The following is a 23,005-nucleotide window of genomic DNA, read 5'->3' on the forward strand; positions in this document are numbered from 1 at the left end:
ACCCAAGAGGCAGAGGTTGCAGTGAGATCACAACACTGCACGCCAGCCTGGGCAACACAGCAAGACTATGTAAAAACAAAAACATGCCAACTCTAAATCCCTATCAGAAATGACTTCTTCATGTGATGCTGGAGACTGCAGCATCCATGGACATGGTTACTAAAGGCTTGAAAAATGTTTTTATCCAGAATTATTTACTTTATTGCATTATTGTCCTGGTCCTAGTTCCCCACTCCCCAGCGTGAGTCTTGGTGTTTTACTCTAAAAGTTTAAAGTATGATACACATGTGTCTTTTTATACAATACACTGCAAGTGCTTTTTGGAAGTAGGCAGGGGGCTCATAAACAATAAAGTATTTCAAGAATGAACTAGGTGACTTTCTAGATTTTTGCTGGATTGTCTGCTGTTTTATAATTTGAACCTGGAAGACTTCATGTTGCTTATTTTCAGAAAACCAGGGACACAGCTCGAGGGCTAAGTTCATTCCTTTAGTGCTGCTTCCAGTTAGATCTATTTTTGTCCCTCCATCAACAGTAACTGCCCATCAGAGTAAGTAAAGTTCTAAGCGAGGGTTCTTAAATTGCTCTGAGTTTTGTTGTAGTGATCACTGCATATGAAGTCATCACATGATCACATTTAATATTCTGATGGTTTTATTAACAAGTATATAATATATATTGCATACTGTATATAGTATATGAGGACTGTACAGTACAAATTTATGTTCACAGTTTGACATGACAAAATGTCATTACTGAATTCCCATTGGACTACAGAGTAGAAACAGAGAAGGTACATTAAACATTCACATCTTTAGTAAGAAAGATTACCAAAATGTTTCAGTATCTGCAAGTATACTAATGCATGCTAAAAACCTTTACCCATTCAGTCTTATTAGCTTATAAAATATATTACACTTTATTAAAAATTTCTGCATAGTTTATACAAGTATTAAAGTACTGTAAATGTAATAATCCTGCTATATTTGCAGGTATGGTTTAAGAGATGCTAAGCAGAAAGATTATTTTGACCCTCTAACACTAAGTACATAACAGAAAAAAAGTGCTAGTATTTGTAAAACAATATCGTTGTAGCCCTCGTTTAATGCATGTAAAGATGGCTTTGTAAATGTATCTATTGTTCAGGTGAATTTGCGATCATTTAGCAATTGTTAACCTTGACCAAGAAGAAAATAAAGACAGCTCGGAGCAACTTCATGTATGACAGCAATTCCTTCAAGACAACTGTATATATTTCAAGCCAAATTATTTTAAAACCTAGGATCTTTCAGATTGTCTTTAGAACAATCTAATTGGGAATGGTGAGCAGATATACGGTATCAGCAAAATAGTCTTTCAAAAATCCATTAGTGCAATACTGATAGTGCAGATGGGTGTTTAATAAGATATACATATACATATATAGTTCCCCTGTAATTCTGTTCCAAGGCTCTTGAAAATTCTGTGTATTTAGCATCTCCTTAGTTGAATATAGCTATGCTGCTAACACATTCTCCAAACCAAGCAATTTAGAATGTTAATGCCCGTTGATGTAGATTCACAAAACTCTAAAATATGATGGATTCTGATTCTTCTGACTTCTCTAGGATGACACTTGGGTAACTGAAGAAACTCTCTAACAAACAGAATTTACATAATACCAACTTCATGTTTACAAATCATTCTCATAAATTTAAAATATTGCGATTGAAATCACCATTGATAGTAACATGACACATCATTAAAACATGTTCAAGGGCATCTCATCTTGTATGTGAGGTCTTCCACAATAACAGCTAAAAATGACTAAGAGGCTAAATTTCTCAACTATCATAGTAAAATACAAATATATATATAAGAAAAGTTTGGTAAGGGCCAATTGGTAATGAAAGCATGTTGACCAGCATGGGAATAGAGAATGGCCGCTCTGGGTTGCTTTTGCTCCATGGTTAAAATGGATCTTTGTTAAATGAACTGTTAACACAATCTGAGCAGGCAGGACAGTAACACAGGAGTCTTTGCCAAGTCTTGCTTAAAATCTTTTGAACATTTAAATACGCCACAGCAAACGCACCAATTCCATGAGATGCCCACGAGGCTATTCACTGAACTCAGGCTCAAAGCTGATCTTAGATCAGTTTTATCCTTTCTCGCCCTTTCCCCACTTCTCTATGGATTGGAACACACATAAACCTGGTGACCTCCATCACAAGGTTTTCCTTGCATTCCATCTTGATTCTTGCGTGTCGTGGAAGAACCATCTCAAGAAATGAACACTCTGCCATGAGTTATGACCAAGCATTTACAATACAGACAATATCTACTTTTCAAAGAGCCATTTTATCATTCAATTCATGTCATAGTTGCAAGAGAAAAACTTTAGCTTAAAAAAAACCCCAATTTGCAGTGCTTTAAAAAAAAGAAAATCAAACCCAAGTGCCAAGATAACACATTTCTTTGCATTTCTCAACTACATGTCTTTACAGCTGGTTCACAGGGTGGATGAGTGGGACCTCTGCACAGTCCCTACAACTTTTATTAACATAGTGCCATCAAAGTAAGCTCCCCACACAATTCACAGGCCTCCGGAATCACTCATTCACAGATGTTTTAAAAATGGCGAAACAATGTATTCCTCCCAGATAAAGTTGTGTTGGATCCTGAGTTGTGGCTGGGATGAATCTTCAGGATTTCATTCTTCTCTCTTCTCCTCCATTCTTGATGAAGGGGAATTTGGTTATATGCACCCACATTTAATGACTGTTGCTCACTTTCTTCAAATTCATGACCAATGACATTTCTATGTATGAATTATTTTTATTTTAGACTATGATGTTCAAAAGCCTGCTTTTGAATAACTTCCCCCAATAAATGGTGCTATTTATCTTCAACATAAACACGAGCCATTATTTTCAGTTTCTTCTGACACTGAAATAAGTGATAGAAAGTTGCCAGCTCTAACAGTAAACTTTTAGGAATTTTTGAGCTACATATATGAATCCCTGATCTGTGGTTTTCTATATTTTTTCATAAATTCCCAAAATAAAGGTATGTGTGCTTCACAACTAGTTATATTTACAAATAGTGTCACTCAGGTCTTAATTAAATCAATCTATTAAAGCATTAGCAGATGCTTTATGGTATGCGTCATGAATACAAATGACAGTCAATTTGGCACCTTACAGCTCACACAGAAGAGTTTCTGTATAAAAGCTATGTGATTAATTTGATAAGGGAATACAAGTACCACTCAATATCTCCCTGTTTACACAAAAAAGCTCTAAGCAGATTGGGTAAAAGAAGAACCATCCATACTCTTCTTACCCAAAAGATGTCTTACCATTACTGGGCAAATATTCCACGGAGTCCCTACTATCGATGTTTGATGATCTCATGTTAAGGACATTGTAGGAATGGAGAGTTGCATGGATAACCCCATCGGTGTACGGCTTTGCAGCAGAGTTCTGCAAAGCTGAGTATGCAGAGCCTGAAGCTCTGGGAATGCTGTGCACAGCTAACTAAATGTTGAAACCACACTGACAACCCCTAGCCCAGGAGGAATTGCCTCTTCTGCTCCCCCCTGCTCAGTGGCCCTCTGCTCCGACTCCATGCTATGAAAGCACCGCACCCTTCCCTTGAACTCTACACATCATCCACCCACATCGAAAGCCTGAGCTCATCTCCCATTGGTGGCAAAGACCTCCATATGAGCCGCAGTCACAGAAGAGGGCAAAGAACTCGATTCGGATGAAGTCTAAGATGCAGGTTGACAAGACTGTGAAGGATGATGGAAAAGGTGACTGTGCTAGCCTGAAATCTTGCTGTACTTCTAGCTAACCGGTGCGAGGGGCCACCCTTCTTTTCACTGTCAAGCACAAAATATTAGCACAGGGCAGAGGTAAGAATGTCTCTGGCAAGGACTAGCAGTCTGGATACTGTATTTCTAATACATTTACTCTGACATTCTTTTGAGGAATACATGGAGAACTGACAATTGGTTATGTTAGTTTACATGTTCCCTTGTTCTTATTACATTAAACGTATCTATAAGAAGGGTTTGCTTAGCATCCCCAGGAAAAAAAAAAAGTGTTCACATTCTTTAGGTCTGACCCGTGGTAAAGAGAGGGAGGATTAGAGAACATCTACTACTGACCATATGGAAGTTTTGGATGATATAAATCCAGAGATTCAGACCAGCTGAATCAAATTAAAATGTACATGTAAAAAATGTGTTAGATAATGGGAGGCAGGAGAGAGAGAGAGCCAGGTGAGTGGGGAGTCACGTTGAGGCAGGACACAGGGGCATTCAGACTAGCATGTGGCGTTTCCTATGAAGGGCAAGATGGTCAGAACGGGAGAAGCTGCGGTCACAGTCCGGGCACTGGAAAGGTTTGATTCCAGTGTGTTTTCGGAAATGTCTTGTGAGTTCATCAGACCGAGCAAACTTCCACGTGCATCCTTCCCATGTACATTTGTATGGTTTTTCTCCTGCAAAAGGCAAAAGAAAAGAGCTAAATTTTTTGGTAAAGGCAGTAAAGATCTTTGAGTTCATGCTTGACGAATAGTATTTCCAAGATATGTTCACACATTTGTTCTTCAATAACACAGTGCATTATAAACTACTGCAGGTGAAGCAAGAAAAAAAAAGGAACTATCTTATGTTTCATTTTCACTGACGAAAAAACGGGAGGAGAATTTTGAGTTCTTAAAACAGAGTCACTGAAATCCATTCGGAGGGACCAGCACATAGTGAATCAACACATGGTGATGTATTTGCACATCTCCAAATCTGAAACCTGCTTGGGAGCTTAGTTATATGCAGTGTTATTCACTTAATGAAAACTTCAAATGGAAAGTTAGTGGGATTTTCTTATTCTTCTCGATAGTTTTCTAAAAATATGAAGTCTCTAACAATTGAAGTATCTGTTAGGGATTAACATCGTATTATCTTGTTTAGTCAATAACAATTATGCATAAGTATAATGCTTTAAATCAGGGATACTAAAATATACGAATTCCTCCCCATCTGTCCTGAGCCAGGTTTTTACAACCCCCTCTTGTAGGATAAGGATAGTTTACAGATGAGAAACAGAAGCTCCTTGTGAGAAAATAATAGGGAGAACCAGGATGCAGGGAGACCTTCACAAATAAAGAGGCTGTTCTGGCAATCTTACACTTTAAATCAGTAAAAAGTGTCATGAGTATGACAAATTAACTCCCGCTTAACACCCCTTGTTCTCTAGAAGCCTTGAGGGATTACTACTCCTCGGGCATTTCAATGAGATATTTAGGATTTTTATTATCTGCTTCCTGGTACAGAATATACTCACAAAGAAGCATTTTTTCCTACATCGAAACTGTCACCCGAATATTCAATGTCTTTTTAATTTTTGGCTGCAATTTGGTAACATCTACCTCTTGGGCCCCACTCATGCCCCAATGATGCCCTCAGTAATCATCGATTGGCCTCACTGATTGGGCGTTCCTCTAGACACAAGGCTATCAACCTCAGCTCTCTCTGGCTGTTAGCTTTCTCTGCCTCCTCCCAGGATTCACTTAAAAACTTCACTTCCATTTTGCCACTTTTCTTCCCTTTTCTCTTCCAAACCCCAGATTCTTCCTTGTTAAGTTTTCTTAGTAGAAGTGATTTGCAAGAGCTCAGAAGAGCAACCTACACTGTTAAGGAAAATGCGCACAGATGTAAACCGCTGTCAAACTAGAATTTCACCTCGAAGAGTCTGGGGTGAGATGAGCCTTACTGTGTATACATCACTACCATGAACAGACAATCAGGCTGTTCAAACAGTTCATTTTAAATTTTTTTAAGAGACAAGGCCTCTCTGTTGCCCAAGCTGGACGTGAACTCCTGGGCTCAAACAATCCTCCTGCCTCAACCTCCAAGTAGCTGGGACCACAGGTGCACGCTGCTGCACCTGGCTGTTAAAACATTTTTGTATTATTTCCTTAAGATGTTTGACTACCAAAACGTTCGGCACTGAGACCAATTTCATATTTTTCTCGGCTATAATAATAACTTTATAATGATCTGGCTGCTCATGCTCTATATTTAGTATTAAGGTGAGATGGAAGAAATCCTAGAACCAATATGATAGGCAATGGCGGAAGAATTCCTCAATTTTAGATGATACATATTATCCAAATGTCTTCACTTTTCTTTCCTTCAAGGACAGTCTTCTATCTGAATTGTGTTAAACTGTTGCATTATTATTATTATTAGTTTCACTCTGCCGTCAGGCTGGAGTGCAGTGGCACAATCTCAGGTCACTGCAAGCTTCACATCCTGGGTTCAAGCAATTCTGCCTCAGCCTCCCAAGTAGCTGGGACTAAAGGTACCCACCACCATGCCCAGCTAATTTTTATATTTTTAGTAGAGACAGGCTTTCAACATGTTGGCTAGGATGGTCTCGATCTCTTGACCTCATGATCTGCCCGCCTCAGCCTCCCAAAGTGCTAGGATTATAGGTGTGAGCCACTGTACCTGGCCCCGTTGCATTAACTTGTGCTGCACAAAGACTGTTCTTCACTCTCAAAAATCTCCAATGTATACATGTGAAATAGCTCATATGAAGGCCACATGGTCGTCTGTTAAAGCACTTCCCAACTCTTTCTCCCTCCTTTGCTAGAGAGTACAGAACTGCAAGTGATTGTGAGTAGCCTTATTACAGGGATTACTTTGAATCTATTCTAACTTATTACAAAGGGAAATCATTAGCAACTTCTTCATTCTGCACCACCCATCTGGAGACGACACATCTGGAGACAACCATGATAACTTTCAAGATGCCTGAAAAAACTTTCATCGGAACAACCTTTGTATTCTATTCTAATACATCTTAAGAAGAAAGATAAAGTGACTCTGGTGTTTCTAATACCTGTGTGTGTTCTTCTGTGTGCTTTCAAGTGGGAGCTTTTAGTGTACACTTTGTTGCATCCATCATAATCACATCTGTGTATCCTCCGCTTCCTTTGAGTATCCGGGGATTCCACAGGTAAAGGTCTCTTCCCAGGCTGCACGATGACCGAAGGGTGATTCCTGTGAAAGCCAAGGTTAAAGGCAAAATATTGAGAGTGTGCTCTTTCTTTTTCATCAGTCTACTAAAAGCATTAACAACACTGGGCAGAAACAAACAAAAAATCCCAACAAAATAAACAAGAAATTAGCTGATCAACCCAAGAAGCACTGCTATATTCATTCGACAAACATTGAGTGGGCACCTACCATGAGCCAGGCACTGTGCTTGGCACCGGGACACAAAGATGAATAAAAACAGGGTTCCTGACCTCGAGTAGCTCACACTCTAGGGGGAGACAGACATGGAGATAAGTAATGACAGTCAGAAGGGTTAGGTGCTACTCTAGAGGCAGTCACCGAGTGCTGGGGAGGCTCCTTCCCTCAGTCAACATTTGCCTATTTATAGAATCTTGTGGTTCCAGGCAATGCTGAACACTGTATTTTTCCACAGGCTGCTCTGATTTTCATTATTGTTCACTAGGGAAAAATGGAAAAGATCAAACTCCTAAGTCTCAGGAAACCACATGGTAGAGTATATCTACGTTTTTATCCTTTATGTAATTGGCATTTAATTGGGAGTCCCTTAGAGACTGCCAATTCACATGCAATTTTCAAATGCCGGCTCTTCCAAAGGAAAAAAAAAGTTGGTATTGCTGTCTTCACAAACTCAAACCTCCACTGTCACTGTGATTCCTATGAGGGTGAACTTCAATGCAGTGTGGTCACCCATGATGCTGGCTCACGTGGTGCCAGCTCCCTCATGGGACTGCCGTTCTCCCTGCCTGATTTCTCTCTCACTCCTGAGTTTGCACCTTCCCTGAGTGGATTCAAAACCAAACCCTGTTAAAAATCTTACAATCTAAGCTTTCTCTTTTTCCACAAGAAGATGGTGGAGAAAAAAGGGAGCTGGAGGAACTGAGAAAAGTCTGGCAGGTTTTCTCAGGCTTCCCCCGCTGATTAATGTAAGTAATTAAAATGTTCTAATCTGCTCATTCACTTTCCTAGTGACTAATTACTTGATACATCACAAGTGTATGTCACTGGCCTCTGTCATGAAAGACTTCTTTCTCTTTCATGTTGAATCTATAGCTCCTAAAATGTTCCAGATAATGCAGAAATATTTTGCATAAGTGTGTTTGGGGAGAAAAAAACATGGGTAAAAAGGAAAAAAGAATATGAGCGTAAACACGCTTAACTGGTGAGCTTAAAAAAAAAGGATAAAAAGAATTTACCCATAAAAATCAAAAGGGAGTCTCAATATAAAACTTGTCTTGGGAAATATTTGAATACACATCCCTTGTCAGTAAGTTTTTCAAGTATGCTAAGAAGTGACTACAAAAGAATAAAAGGTGTTTTTCTTATGTGATCTTACTTCTCATGCTTTATTATGAGCAAAGGAAACTGTCAATTTTGACTCTCACCTTCCTACTCTAGTATCTGGAAAGGGGGTAGTGATGGATAAAATAGGCCAAGTTTAGATACCAGGAAAAGTGAACATGAAATAGTGAAGAGGGGGAGAAGAACAAGGACTTCAATTATATGTGTATGTGCAAACAAAATAGCAGAGCACAGCAAAGTGAGAGGTTTACAGACACAGTTTTTATAAGGCTGAATTATTCTTTAAAATCCTTCAATAAAAATAAAATAGTTCAGTTTATTTTTAACTTTCAGCTTTAATGCCATCTAATGAAAATGTTTCATCTCCATTAAAAGAACTTCAGGAAATAAAATGCAAGGGGAAATTTCATGATTAACCATAAAACTTGCATGTCTTTGGGATACTGGGAGACTCTCAGATAACTTTAGAAATCTCTCCCAGTTATTAGATTTCATGGGTTGGGAATCTAATCATTTCTGTGCGGTAATTCTGACTGCCCTTTCCAGTTGTTTATTTTACATATAAAGGTGTATCCAAAGGCTGTGAGCTCCAATTACAAATCCCAGCCCTGTCACTGACAGTCTGTGATCCGGGGCCAAGGTCTCACCCTCTCTGTGTCATGGTTTCCTTTCTGTGAACTGGGAATGATGATAATGTTATCTCAGAAGATTCTATCTCAGAACAATGTCTGTTCCCAAGATAAAGCTACTCAATGGTAGTCATGAATACTGAGGTTCAAAATATTGTATTTGTAACTTTGTACCCTATGGTTGTTTGAGGATGTCCCCAAACCAGGACACCTCTGCTGGAGCTGTGTCCCTCAAACATTCTGAGCACAGTTAGCTGTCACATCTCTTCAGAGACTGGTGTTGGTTCCGGCCAAGGCTGGATTAAGAGTGTTGGGATCTCACACTTTTTGGTCTCCACTCCCATTTTCAAAGAGTAATGGTTTGGGATTATTACAACCAAAAAGTTAGAGAGCTAATACATGTACCTGTCCACTGGTTTGAGCAGAGACAGCCCATCTTTAAGGTTGCTACAATTCACATACACATCTCAATAGGGAAATCTGATCCTTATGCTTTTTGTTCTAATTTCATATATTTGGAACAAATAAATCTTTTTGTAAATCTGTAACAAAAGGAATTTGATGTACCTTTGAGTGCCTTTATAAATAATCCTACAGCTGTAACACCACAATCAAGCAAATGGACTTCAAAGCTGTACTTTGAAGCCTGCCTCTGGAAAGGGTTTCCTAGGGCAAATATTATTGGGGCTGCTTCACTGCAGTGGTACTAAGTGCCTAGTTTCAAGTGATTCTTTCCTGGCTAGCTGGTTTCCTATGTGGGCTGCTACTGGGCACACTCCAAGACATTACTTAATCACATCTGTGGGAACATTACTTAAACAGTACATGTCCCAGCTGTGGCTAATCTGTTGAATTCTTCTGAGATGCAAAATGCATTCTTAGGACAGCATTAAAATAAGCATATTACTCATTAATCATTAAAAGCCACTGGGCTTGAGATCATCAAAAGAATATTGCTTAAAATAAGAAAAAAGTATTATTATTATTATTATTTTTTGAGACCGAGTTTTGCTCTTGTTACCCAGGCTGGAGTGCAATCTCGGCTCACTGCAACATCCGCCTCCTGGGTTCAGGCAATTCTCCTGCCTCAGCCTCCTGAGTAGCTGGGATTACACACACGCCACCATGCCCAGCTAATTTTTTGTATTTTTAGTAGAGATGGGGTTTCCCCATGTTGACCAGGATGGTCTCGATCTCTTGACCTCGTGATCCACCCGCCTCGGCCTCCCAAAGTGCTGGGATTACAGGCGTGAGCCACCGCGCCCGGCCTCTTTTGAGCAGCATTCAAAGCAAGAAATATCGCCTTCAAATCTTCTGCAATGTTTTACATTGCAATTTGCAACATGCCAGACTTTGGAATAACTTGTCCAGTCAACGGATCCCTCCCTATGGAGGCACTTGGCTTTATTTAGTTTTATAGCATCCTTTTCATCACCCATGCAGGAACAACTATAAGTGCATGTCCTTTTGCTAGTTATTTTGCCAGAGACATCCCTCAACATAAAGAGTTAATTCCACCTATAAGATGTGTCCATTTTGCTTAGTCATGTTTTCCTTTCACTTGAGTGCATGGGCAGATGCAATGGGTTGGATATGACAAGATGCCAGGAAAAGCCCTGATCTGGAAGCAGGAGATCAAACCCAGGTTCCCTCAGTTGTTAGCAGTGTGATTACAGGCGAGTCATCTAATGTCTTAGGTAATCAGTTCGCCTTTTGCTCTGACTCCCACGTTTGTTGTGGAGAAACGACATAATTCCCTCGAAAACACCTGGGAAGGGTTTTTTGAGGGAAGAGGGCACTATGTGATTGAGAGGAATAACAATATACAATTCTATCAGAGACTTTCTCTCCCTACCTGCTCATGCAGCTGGCTGAGAGTCATTCTCTTCTTCATCTATCAGGAAGCATATGACAATCCAAACCAAAAAGGACTATCGTTGGGTGCAGTGGACAATTAATCCATGAGCGACTACAAAGGTACCTACCCTAGCTGAATATGGATACAAAACTAGGATATATTTGAAGTTACCATAAAATAACTATTCTAAAATCAGAGAATTTGCATTCTGCTGAAGAGTTAATTGTGAGAGGGACCAGGGCGGAGGGGCTGGAGAAGATAAAGGAGAAAGGTGGGTAGAACATTTATTCAAGTTGGAGGAAAATGAGGCAGGAAGACGATGGAAGGGGACCTGGTGGAGTTAACTGTTGTCTTTGTACTAGGAAGCTGGCCGCCGAATCCGATGTTGAAGGGCCCGTAACATAAGACAATTACAACAACTACAATCAATAACGAAAACAGAAATGAGGGCAGCAAGATCAAGTGACTAGGCCAGATCATACATACGGTAAAGAGCAGAGGTGGGATCCTTGTTGGACCCAAAGACCATCTTCTTAGCAACTACAAACCCTGCTCTTAGTGTAATCACTGGTAGAGGTCAAGGTTATCTACAGCAGGATCTTACAAATGAGGTTACTGAACCTGTGTGTGGCACTACCATCTTATACCATGTTAGACCTACAAGAACCCACCATTCAGGTGGTTGGATGCTGACCAATACTGCACAGCCTTCCTACTGGATGGCAGTTCTATAGGATACTATACACTCTGTAGGCAGATATGATTAAAAAGACCAGAGAATAGTTCTTTCAATGCTGGGCTTCCCTGAGCTACACAGATGACTTTTTGTTGCCACCACTATTTCCAGGACTTGTTCTGGAGCATCTCTTTTGGGCTTGTGGTTGGCCTGCAGATGGTGATTACAGATATTCCCCATAATAGAAACAATATACTAGGTTAGAAGTGACAGCTGGGAGGACTATGTATGTCCACATGAACACTTTATATGACCCAGAAAACACCAAATTTAATCTACACAAGGATTCTCATCATGGAAGAACTATGTATACATAGCCTGGAAGAATGGAAATAAAAATAATTCATGTGGTTAGGTGCAAAATCACAGATGACTGATTCAATGAAAACTTGATGTAACTTTTGTCATAATGTTGTCAGTGTAACAGAGCATACTGTTTTTGGAGAGATTCTCCCATCTTGGCCAGGGATACCCAGCCAGTGGCGGCCACAGACAAGAAGCCATTCACACCACATCACGTATGTGAAATCTTGTGCTTCCGTTCCAGGTTCCAAGATGCATGCTACTATGCAAATGCCGGGTAGACCTAAATATACTTACTCTTGCAACAATGCTTGCGGGGGGGACACTGAGTTCATTAAGGGGGGTGACATTTCTTCAGGATAATAATCTGTCCTCTGTGGTTCGATCCCAGGTTCTATTTTAATTTTTTTCTGTGATATCGGCTTCTCATATGATTCAATTACAGGTACTAAAAAACAAAAATAGAAAAGTCACTCCATGTACAATTTACCAATTTCAGCTTATAAAGGTTTACTGCACAGCTCCTATCTACTATACAGATATGAGAAATGTATTTGCCTGTGGCAGAATTATAGCAGGAACAAATCTGTGGGAGATTCTTGCTTCTCTTGACCATCATTTTGCCGGTAAGCAGCAAATACAGGGACCTGGATTCTAAGACACCAGCCCTGAAATGATTCTTTCTTACAATTCTGGATTATTTCCTTTTAAGACTATAGTCTTGTCTATGACCAGTTAGTAAACAAGGTGGCTGTTGATTGGCATTAGTTTTCACCACAATCAAAAAGTGTTTATTAAATGCCTTTGTACCTAGAACCACGTTGGGATTCAATAAAGCAACCTAAAGTCAAGGTTCTTTCTATCCCCAGGTTGACTATTACACAGTGAAAGTAATCATGTCATGGTATCAAACAGACAAGCCTGATTCTTGGGATCTCTTCCAGTATCAACACTTTAGGGGAAAAAAAGGAAAAATGAAATGCCTTAGGCAGATGAGTATTTCCTTTGAAGAGTTCAACAGCCCTTGCCCCGTGCTTCCTCACCCAGCCCGTCTGGTGAGGCGCCAGTACACTAGTAGGCAAGTGCAGCGGCATGGAGCAGAGGCGGAATTTACCTTGCATGCTACTGCTGGAATTTTCCATTTCTTCTGACAAGGAGACCATGAGAGGCTGTTGGAGGTGACTTGTGTACATAAAGGGGACGGGCTGCACCACCACTGGCTGGATGACGGGCAGGATGCCTGGGCTCCGTATTCCGTGGCGCGAGAGGGCAGCTGCCATCACTGGCGGCATGGACAGTGGCACGCCGAAGGGCTGCACTGGAGAAGGGGGTGAGTATTTTTTTATTGGTGGGCTAGAAGAAGGCATGCTCAATCCAGGCGAGGCTCTCCGGTGTGAGGACGGGAACTTCAGAGAGGAGGGCGAATTCCCAGCCGACGAAGGGGGTGAACTCCGCTTGTTCACCGTGAGGTCCACTGGCTCCATCTGTATTCCGTGCGACAGGCCTTCTGGGGTCTGAAAGAACTTATCAGGCAAAGGTGTAGAGTAGATGACCCCATACTTGTTGGGCTTCATGGATTCCATGTAATTAGATGGGTATGACTATAGGAAACGAAAAGGAAAACAACGTGTCAACAGCCAAATAAGTGCATTTTACTTGAAACATGAATTAAGACAAAAACATGCTAACAAGGCACTTAACAATCCCATGGGCTTTACAAAGTGGTTTAGATTTCGATATACACTTGACCTTAAAAAAATGCTCTCGGAGAAGTGGTCTCAACAACATTAAAAATACTACCAGAGCTGGGCGTGGTGGCTCATGCCTGTAATCCCAACACTTTGGGAGGCTGAGGTGGGCAGATCACCTGAGATTGGAAGTTCGAGACCAGCCTGACCAACATGGTGGAACACCGTCTCTACTAAAAACACAAAAATTAGCTGGGTGTAGTGGCAGCTGCCTACAACCCCAGCTATTTGGGAGGCTCAGGCAGAGAATCACTTGAACCTGAGAGGCGGAGGTTGCGGTGAGCCGAGATCACGCCATTGCACTCCGGCCTGGATGACAAAACAAACAAACAAACAAACCCCAAAAAACAAAGAACAAAGAAAATGCTACGAGAGGCAGTCTCATCAACATTAAAACTAAGATCAAGGTGGCCACTACTGCACATGAAAAATCTGAAATTTAACCCCAAGATGATTCCTGTGTCAAACATTAAGGCTGATACCTGGCAAAATTTTAAGACAGGCGCTAGCACAGGCATGGGGGCCATTATCATTAGGAGTCAGAGCTGGGGTTCACCAAGAACCAGCCAAGCCAAACCAACCTGTTGCTTTTCTGGTGGGGTTTCTTGATAAGCAGGAAATGCTCTCTAGCTTTAGTCTCTAACTTCAGCAGGACAGTGATTTCTCAGGATAAGTAGTCTTTAACTTCAGCAGGATATTGATTGCTCATCATACTTGTATATAATAAGGAAGAATGGGGCTGCATAACAGACCGTATCTTTCTTTTGAAGGGCTTCAGCGGCTGAACAATCCATGCCTAGAATTGGCCAACAATCCTAGTCGGCCTTAACTGTCCTGCTTTCAGCACTGAAAGTCCCACATCCCATGAAACTCTACAGTCTCAGGCAAACCAGGAGGGGGTCAGTCACCATACACACCTCTGTCCTGAAGGCCACCCTCACTGGGGCAATTATGTCCTTGGCCCTAACTTGCTCAATGTTCTTATTCAGAATCTGAATGAAGCTGTAGACTTGAATGCCAAGTCTGTGGGTGACACAGAACTGTAAGAAACAGCTAACGTGCTATGACTTGAATAAGGAAATGTGGTGGTCAGGGTCATTCACACAAGCTGAGGCCCCGTGTTCTCTCCTCTACACACTGCTACCCATTCATCAAATGAGGCTGGGGGACAAACAAGGGAGAGAAGAGACAAGAGTCTGTTTCCTTCCCAAGATCTGATACACAACGGACCTCATTTATCTTCAAACACCTTTCTCTTTTAAAATACCACAATAACCTAACTTTCATCTGCCATCTTTAAATACAAACCAATCATAATAATTTCACACTATGGGCACTATCCTTGACTATGGAGTTCACCTAAATTACTTCTATTCCTTAACTAACATTTTGTTGTAAATTTTCTTTGTAGAATGCAACATATTTTGATTTTTAAAAAAATTAAACAAGACAAACCAACTTCTTCGCTCGGCATTTTAGGGAAACTGAAATTTTGCATGTCAAGCCTGCTTACCTGCAGAAAATTCTTTGTACTTGAATGGCTGACATTGACATTGATAAACAACATATGGTGCTTCTCTTCCAGCTCTAAAATCCTAGGTGTTTGTGATTTAGAGGCAATGCTAACTCGGGATGCAACAAAGAAACCCCCTCAATGGCACCTTAAAATTAAACCACCTAAATGTGCTATTCATTTCTGGGCCTCCTAAGCCCCTGTAGGGGCCACTATTGTGAGTTATGATTGTGGGACAGCAGTGGTTCTGACAGGGATTCCTACTGAGATCACCCCCTTTCCTCTCTGGGCTTGGTCTGGGTGAATCCCCAGCTGGTCATACATCAGAATCATCTGTGTTTTGAAAATTCCAGATGCCCAGTCCCTGCTCCAGGCCTGTAGAGTGGCACGCTATTGAGGAGGAACAGTGAAACTTCCTATCACATCACTGGGTTTATTTTTATGTGTTTATCTCATGGTTAAGATCATGCTTTGTTATCTTCTGTTCTTTCTTTCTTTGTCCAGACTGTTATAATCTGTGTAACTTCTTAGAACAGGGATTCCTGCAGCCTGCATCGTGCTGCACATCACTTGGGGCGTACCTGAGATGCTTTTAGGTGGGGTACACGACGAGCGTACCCTAAGTTAAATTGTTATGTGTTTATTTGTGTATGTCAGCAAAAACTGTTACATGTATATTTTGTAGGAGCAGCACCAAGTTTGCCTTTAAATTTATTATGTGAAAAAGCAATTCTGTAAAAGAAGGCAGGAAAAATTATTAAAAAAAATTAGGAGTGCAGGTGCTATGAGGATACGGCAAACTTGTTAAGCTTGTTCTGAATCCCCACCTTCCAGGAGGTTGTGAAGTTATGGGATAACCTACGCAACGAGCTCAACACGTGCTGTCCTATAAGTCCCTTCCTGTCCCTGCTTATACAAGAAATGCTCACTGTCACGGGCTCTGCCGCTCCCAACCAGAGCTTCTCAAACTTTACTGTGCACATTCATTTACCCGGAGCACCTGTTAAAATGCAAATTTTGAATTACTGGGGAGTGGACCAAGGGGCCATAGACTATCTTTTGAATAGCAACACTCTAAATGACAGAGATATAAAACAAAGACACTAAAGGTCTATTCAAAGGAGGGAAAAACAATTTTCTTTTCTCTCTTTTTTTTCTGAGATAGGGTCTCACTGTTTCTTAGGTTAGAGTGCAGTGGTATGATCATAGCTCTCCGCAGCCTCGACCTCCTGGGGTCACATGATTCTCCCACCTCAGCCTCCGGAGTAAGCGGGACTACAGGCATGTGACACCATGCCTGGCTAATTTTTGTAGCTTTGTAGAGCCTAGGTTTTGTCCAGGCTGGTCTGGAACTCCTGGGCTCAAGTGATCTGCATGCCTGGGCCTCCCAAAGTTCTAGGATTACAGGCATAAGCCGCCACGCCCAGCCAGTTTTCACACTAATGCTGCTTAAAAACAAGAAAATGAAGGATATAAAAACCACAAAACACAAAATGAATAAAAACAGCTTTGAATTATATATCAAGGATCAAATGAAGAAAAGCTTCTCTACCTTTCTTTAAAGCCAGGCACGCAGAGTACTAACACAAGAGGTCCAAAACATAGCAACATTAAGAATTAAACAGATTTAAATTTAAATATTAAGATAGATATTATTAAAAGAGGCACAAGGTTCATTAACAACAACAACAAAACACTATAAATCATGTACACTGGAGAGTTTCAGGGAGTAAACATAGGAGGGAGAAGGATTTCCCCTAGTCCTCAAGTCTAATGTGCTTCATATAATTCTCCAAAGGGCAATGTTTCTGGTGTTAGAAAAAACAACCTTTAGGAAATGGGAGGCAGCATTTCTTCTATTGACCAAAATGTAGCTTCTGCCTTATGTTCAATCCAGTTCTTCCAAGACCTCCCTATGACCTAGATTTTAATGCCAATAGTTATTGGCAGCTAAATGGGAAGCAAAATGAGGACATAGTTTTATGGCTGTCATTGCTGGATTTTTCTATGCATGGGGCGAGTTTTGGAAGAGAAGGAATTTAGAACCTCCAGATTTGCAAATGTAGTAATATTCTCAGGTTTCTCAAGCCGTTAAGACAGAAAAAGCTACACATAAAGCTAAGTTTTATCAGTTTGCTGATATGTCTGTTCTCATATGAATGCCCTCACTCCCTCTATTAGATGGGCGATTATTGTAAGGCATAAGACTGTGGGGAGACACATTTGCACACAGACACCCAACTCCAGGCAGATAATTAACTGTTTCCAGCCCAAGGCCTCACAAAAGCGTGAGACATGTGGCCCCTCAGATGGTTCATGTTATCTGGGTGGGTAGAGCACAGAAGCTTTTGGAATCAGCTTCCAACAATCTGGTGCGGTGTAGGGACTGACACGGGTGTGATCAGGGTGTGTGCCCTGGGCAGGTACAACCTGGTAACAGTCTTCCCCTCTGCTCCACACCGTTCCCATGTTCTATCAAAGCAATGCACACAAGCACGGCTGTACTGGCCCCAAATCCAAATCAGAGACAAGTGTTGATGAAGCAGAAAATGCGCCTCTGGCCACGGATGGACCTCCAGTGCCCTCTGTGCACGCTGCTTAGCTCCAGAGGCCCTATGTCCTGGAACAGAGCAGTCCAAAGACAAGACACAGACATGGGCTTTCCCCTTCAAAACTCTGGTCCCAACTGGGGATCGCAAGGGCTTAAAACACAAGGGCTGGGTCAGGCACAGTGGCTCACACTTGTAACTCCAGCACTTGGAGAGGCTGAGGTAGGAGGATCGCTTAAGGCCAGGAGCCTGAGACCAGCCTGGGCAATACAGTGAGACCCCGTCTCTACAGAAAAGGCAGGATTGCTTAAGGCCAGGAGTTTGAGACCAGTCTGGGCAACATCTCTACAGAAAAAACAAAATGTAGTGGGGTGTGGTGGTGCTTGCTTGTAGTCCCCAGCTACTTGGGAGGCTGAGGCAGGAGGATTGCTTAAGCCCAGTGATCTCACCACTGCTCTCTAGCCTGGGCAACAGAGCAATACCTTGTCTCAAAACCAAAACAAACTTCCCGCAACAAAACCACCAATCTGCTATAAGGAAAAGTTCTTTCTGTCTGTAACACGCACTCAGATGTTCATAAGCCCAGTGTGCATTTATTGACTGACTGCTGCTTCTCACTGCAGTGTGAGGTGATGAGGGCCGGGCATAGGTGCTCAATTAATACTTGATGAATGTGGAGTAAATTAACACACTCTCTTAGCAGGGTTTCACCACTGACAAGGTATAGAAAAATATACCAATTATTTTGAACTTTGAGAAAATGATTTTAATTGTGACAGGGAAAGAGGTACAAGGTTTAGATAATTTCCCAAAGCTCTATCACTTATGCTAAGGTGATAACTGCATACGTTTCTTGTTTTATTAGGAATAGTTTTGGTGAGTTTTCCATTGTAAGAGTTTCAGTGGATAAAGTGACTGAAACGTGAATGAAATCTCTATTTCCCTATTCATCAACACGAAAAAAAGTGAATGTCTGTGACACGGCAAGTCAAAGGCATCTTCATCCAAGAGAGGGTTCCAGGCACAGGAAGGCGTGGTGCATATATAAACACACACTCTGGAAAGAGCAAATGGCATGCACCCCCATGGAAACAGAGGTAGAAAGCTCTCTTTCTACCAGGCTTGAAAGTGCCATGAAGAGTTTCTGTTAGAACACCACAGAGGAAACTACTCATTTGACAAACTTTACTATCCATAAGGAGTCTGTTAGATGACAGAATATAATTAATCCCATCTTCAAAAGTAATCTTTCTACAGGAATAGAAGAGTACTTTTTGTTTTATTTTTGCAATTTGTTTTCTTGCTAACTTCCTGAATTAAATCCTTTAATTTTCAATCTTTTGGGAAACAGTAAAAAATAAAGAAAACCCACAATTTATGTACATGTGCATTTTTTTACACACAGTTTCATATTTTGTAATTAAAAAAAAAAAAACCCAAAAAACAAAAAAAACCCCACAAAACCGGAAGCTCAGATTGCTGCTGGTGATTTGTCAACACTGGGTGGACAGCGAGTAGCAGAGATTTAAGGCACAGACTTGGGGAGGCAAAGTCTATTCTGTTCCTCATTCTTGCAAATTTTAATAGTGTGACCCCAAGCCTCACAGCACAAGGCTTAGTGGAGAACAGTATGAGCGCTTATATTTGGTTAAGAGGGAAATGACACGTAGCAAAAGACCAAATGAGCAGACTGCTTCTGCTGTGCTCTCCTTTTAGGGGGCGGGAAGAAGGGGAGAAATAAGTTATCATAAAATATTTTTATTCATAGTAGAAATTAAAATGTTTTTACAATGTCCTATTGTGCCTTAATGTTTACAACACTGACTTGAATAGCCAAAGACTTTGATCTTCAGGTCAAAGACTGAATTTGGAAAAGAAAAGCAATAATAAATTAGGTTTAATATCCTTCACCTATGAAGACAGAAAAGATGAAATTTGAAGATTTAAGAGTAGGAACAAAAGCTTTTTAATTTTTTAAAGTAAAACCATTTTAACACCCCACTCCTCAAATGTTTCTGTTAACTGAGGTTTCACTGAATTAAGAAAAAAAGACTTCCTGCTGAAAAAAGTTAAAACCAAAAAAAGAAAAAAAACCCAAAAACACCTTCATTTTAAGGACTGGCAGTAACTTTTGGTGAAACTCAATTCTAAAAATGCCAGTTACAGTTGAAATCTAGCACATGAAGGAGGAAAAGATCATTAACTGCAAAAACATGTCTACATATTTTAACTTCGTGCATTAACATGTTATAACAATGCGGGCTTAACAGTGACTTCAAATTCATTTTACTCTACATTTTTTTCAGTTAAGTGCATTTCCTCACACTTAATTATACATATCACACCAATTTAGCACTGTGGATCTTCCCTTTAGCTTTCTATTGGACTCTTGAGCCTGATTTTCATGCCTGATTAAAAGCACTGGAAGTACACTGAACGGTAAAATGCATCACTGGTGGCTCTGCACCGTTTGTAAAATCAATCATTCTCCAGTGCTGAAAACCTCTATTCCTATTCCAAAAATATAATTAATGGGGAAATTTTATACCTTCATTTTCCTCTAACGTGGTGATCATGCAGTAATGGCGGGGAGGGGGATTTGATGAATACAATGACAGTACCGTGTAACATTCGAAGTAATTTAGTTTTCTGGCCAGGCTCGGTGGCTCATGCCTGTAATCCCAGCACTTTGGGAGGCTGAGGCAGGTGGATCACCTGAGGTCAGGAGTTCAAGACCAGCCTGGCCAACATGATGAAACCCTGTCTCTATTGAAAATACAAAAATTAGCTGGGTGTGGTGGTGGGTGCCTCAGCTACGGGGGAGGCTGAGGCAGGAGAATCACCTGAACCCTGGAGATGGAGGCAGCAGTGAGCTGAGATCACACCACTGCATTTCAGCCTGGGCAACAGATCAAGACTCCATCTCAAAAAAAAAAAAAAAAAAAAGAATAATTTAGTTTTTTGATTAATAAAATCCTTATTGCTCGGTTGCTACCATATTCAGACACTCGGCTACTCAGTTATCATGCTGGAATGTAAATGTTATTTCCTTAAAGCCCCTCTGTCTTAACTCCCATTATAGATACTGGTAAACACTTCACTGGCTTAGTAATATCCATGGCAACTCAGCTCCAAGGGCCTTGGAGTGACCCCCGTGTCTTGTATAAACATTTTTGGCAGGAACCTCCAGAGCCAATGCATAAGGATGATCTAATTTTGCAAGCGTGTTATTACCAACCTTCAGATACACAACTTGGGCCAAGCTTTCCCCCTTGTGAATATTTTCCAAGCCCGTGGAAGAAAAGAGCAAGACAGAGTGGGGGCGTTGCCTTGTTATTCAATATTCACTCAAGCAGATCTCTCAAGTTGAAACCACTCCTGTCTCTGAAGTCAAGACACCTTTTTCTGTCACCATGTCTCCCCTCCATGGCACTGATGTTGTACCTACAGAAACCTTGCTAGTCCCTGGTGGCCTAAAAGCAGCTAGTGGCCTGGCTCACAGGAGGGGCTGGCTTGGCGCTAAGGTGCTGAAAAGGACAATGAACTTAATTCCTACACAGCCAGTCTCTTCCAAGTAAATGAGATTCTGTCCTCACTGCCAAGTTCTTTCTCTCGCTGGCTTCCCTCAGTCATCTTTCATATAGTCACAGCTCCATATGGCTGTTGTCATTGGTTTTAAGCAAATCATTCTATTCTTAATATATTTTTACACACAAAAGGGCTGAGGAATTTTTGTAAACTTACTTCTGTACCAAGAGGATTTGCCTATGGCCTAAGTCCTATGCTGATTATATCTTACGGGGATGCCAGGCACAGGTCTTAAGGAAGCACAGAACCCATTTATTAAAGGACCCATAGCAGCTAGGACAGTAATTCCCTCACTCATACCTAGGGATTCTATTGAATCCCTAGGGATGTTGAGAAAAAGTTTGCCTATGAAATGCCTGTCAAGTAATGAGTGATTCTAAGGAGTAATTCAACACACAATAATGTTATCATCACTTGGAAAAAATAAGGTGAGCTGTTCCATTTTGGAAGACTTACCACTGAGACAGGGTCCATGGCCTCTTGCTTGACAGGAACTGGGTCAAACATGAGCATTCTTTTAGTTAAACCTTCTAGGGTGCTCTGGTGTATGGCCTAGAAAACAAAACAAGGTATCCATCTAAATCTCAAGGGTACTTTAAAGACAAACTAGTAAAAATAAAATATAGGCTGGGCGCAGTGGCTCACCCCTGTAATCCCAGAACTTTGGGAGGCTGAGGCAGGTGGATCACCTAAGGTCAGGAGTTCGAGACCAGCCTGGCCAACAAGGTGAAACCCCGTTTGTACTAAAAATACAAAAATTAGCTGGGTGTGGTGGTACATGCCTATAATCCCAGCTACTTGGGAGGCTGAGGCAGGAAAATTGCTTGAACCCGGAAGGCAGAGGTTGCAGTGAGCCGAGATGGTGCCACTGTAACTCCATCCACTGGGTGATGTGGCAAGACTCCATCTCAAAAAGAAAAAAAAACAAACAAACCATAAATAAATAAATAAAAAGTAAAATAAAATATAATACTCCTCATTCCACCTTTCCACTCCTTTTTTCCCCCACCCCTAGAATGGCTGGAATTGGTTTCCCTTACCTATGAAAGATGCCATTTACATAATTAAAATCAGACTCCTTGGTCATAACCAGATGAGAAGCAACCAGCGTTTCTAACTCAATACATAAACCCTGACATTTCTGGAACAATATGTACGGCCCCTTCTGAGCGGCAAAGCTTGCTTGGATTGCTGGGCAACTCTTTACAGAGGTTCACATTACATGTGATGGTTAAGCACCTTCCCCTTTCCCCTTATGTTGGTTACAGGAAAATTAGGGGGCAAAAAAGACAAGCAAAAAGAAAATCTAGAACCAACCATCATTAAAATCTCATTTTCATGCTAACAAACCCTCTTTAAGAGTGGGCTCACAGTGTACATGCTATTTAGTGCCCATCATTTCACTGAACAATTTATTGTGAAAACGTTTCTTTTTCAGTAAGTCTGATTTTGCACCATAAAATCCCTCGTGCCACTGTGTGAACACATCAGTTTACTTAACTTATGCCTTTTTAGTGGGCACTTAGGTTGCTCCTAAATTTTCACCATTACAAGCAGCAATGAGCCTTTTAAATATATCCTTCTGCACACCATTAATTTTTAAGATAAATTTTCTGTACGGGAATTCCTGGGTAAGAATTATGTACATTTTCCAAAGCATCTGATGCATCATCTGGCAAAGATGAACTATTATTTTCATTAATAAAATAC

General features: G+C 41.0%; 1 protein-coding gene across 4 annotated transcripts in view; it reads right to left on the reverse strand.

Moving 5' to 3' along the window:
- Window positions 1–636: 636 nt before the first annotated feature.
- KLF3 (KLF transcription factor 3) overlaps window positions 637–23,005 on the reverse strand; it is a 37,681-nt gene continuing 15,312 nt past the window's right edge. For all 4 annotated transcript variants that reach the window (XM_002745918.6, XM_035293895.3, XM_078367392.1 and 1 more), the window contains 5 exons: window positions 21,752–21,847; window positions 13,012–13,498; window positions 12,195–12,345; window positions 6,894–7,054; window positions 637–4,488 (listed from right to left, as the gene is read on the reverse strand). In XM_002745918.6, the coding sequence (XP_002745964.2) occupies window positions 4,307–4,488; window positions 6,894–7,054; window positions 12,195–12,345; window positions 13,012–13,498; window positions 21,752–21,808 (1,038 nt within the window). In that variant the 5' untranslated portion in view covers window positions 21,809–21,847 and the 3' untranslated portion in view covers window positions 637–4,306. The remainder of the gene's footprint in view (window positions 4,489–6,893; window positions 7,055–12,194; window positions 12,346–13,011; window positions 13,499–21,751; window positions 21,848–23,005) is intronic.

Source organism: Callithrix jacchus, chromosome 3 (assembly GCF_049354715.1).
Source record: "Callithrix jacchus isolate 240 chromosome 3, calJac240_pri, whole genome shotgun sequence".
Classification (NCBI taxonomy): Eukaryota; Metazoa; Chordata; class Mammalia; order Primates; family Cebidae; genus Callithrix; species Callithrix jacchus.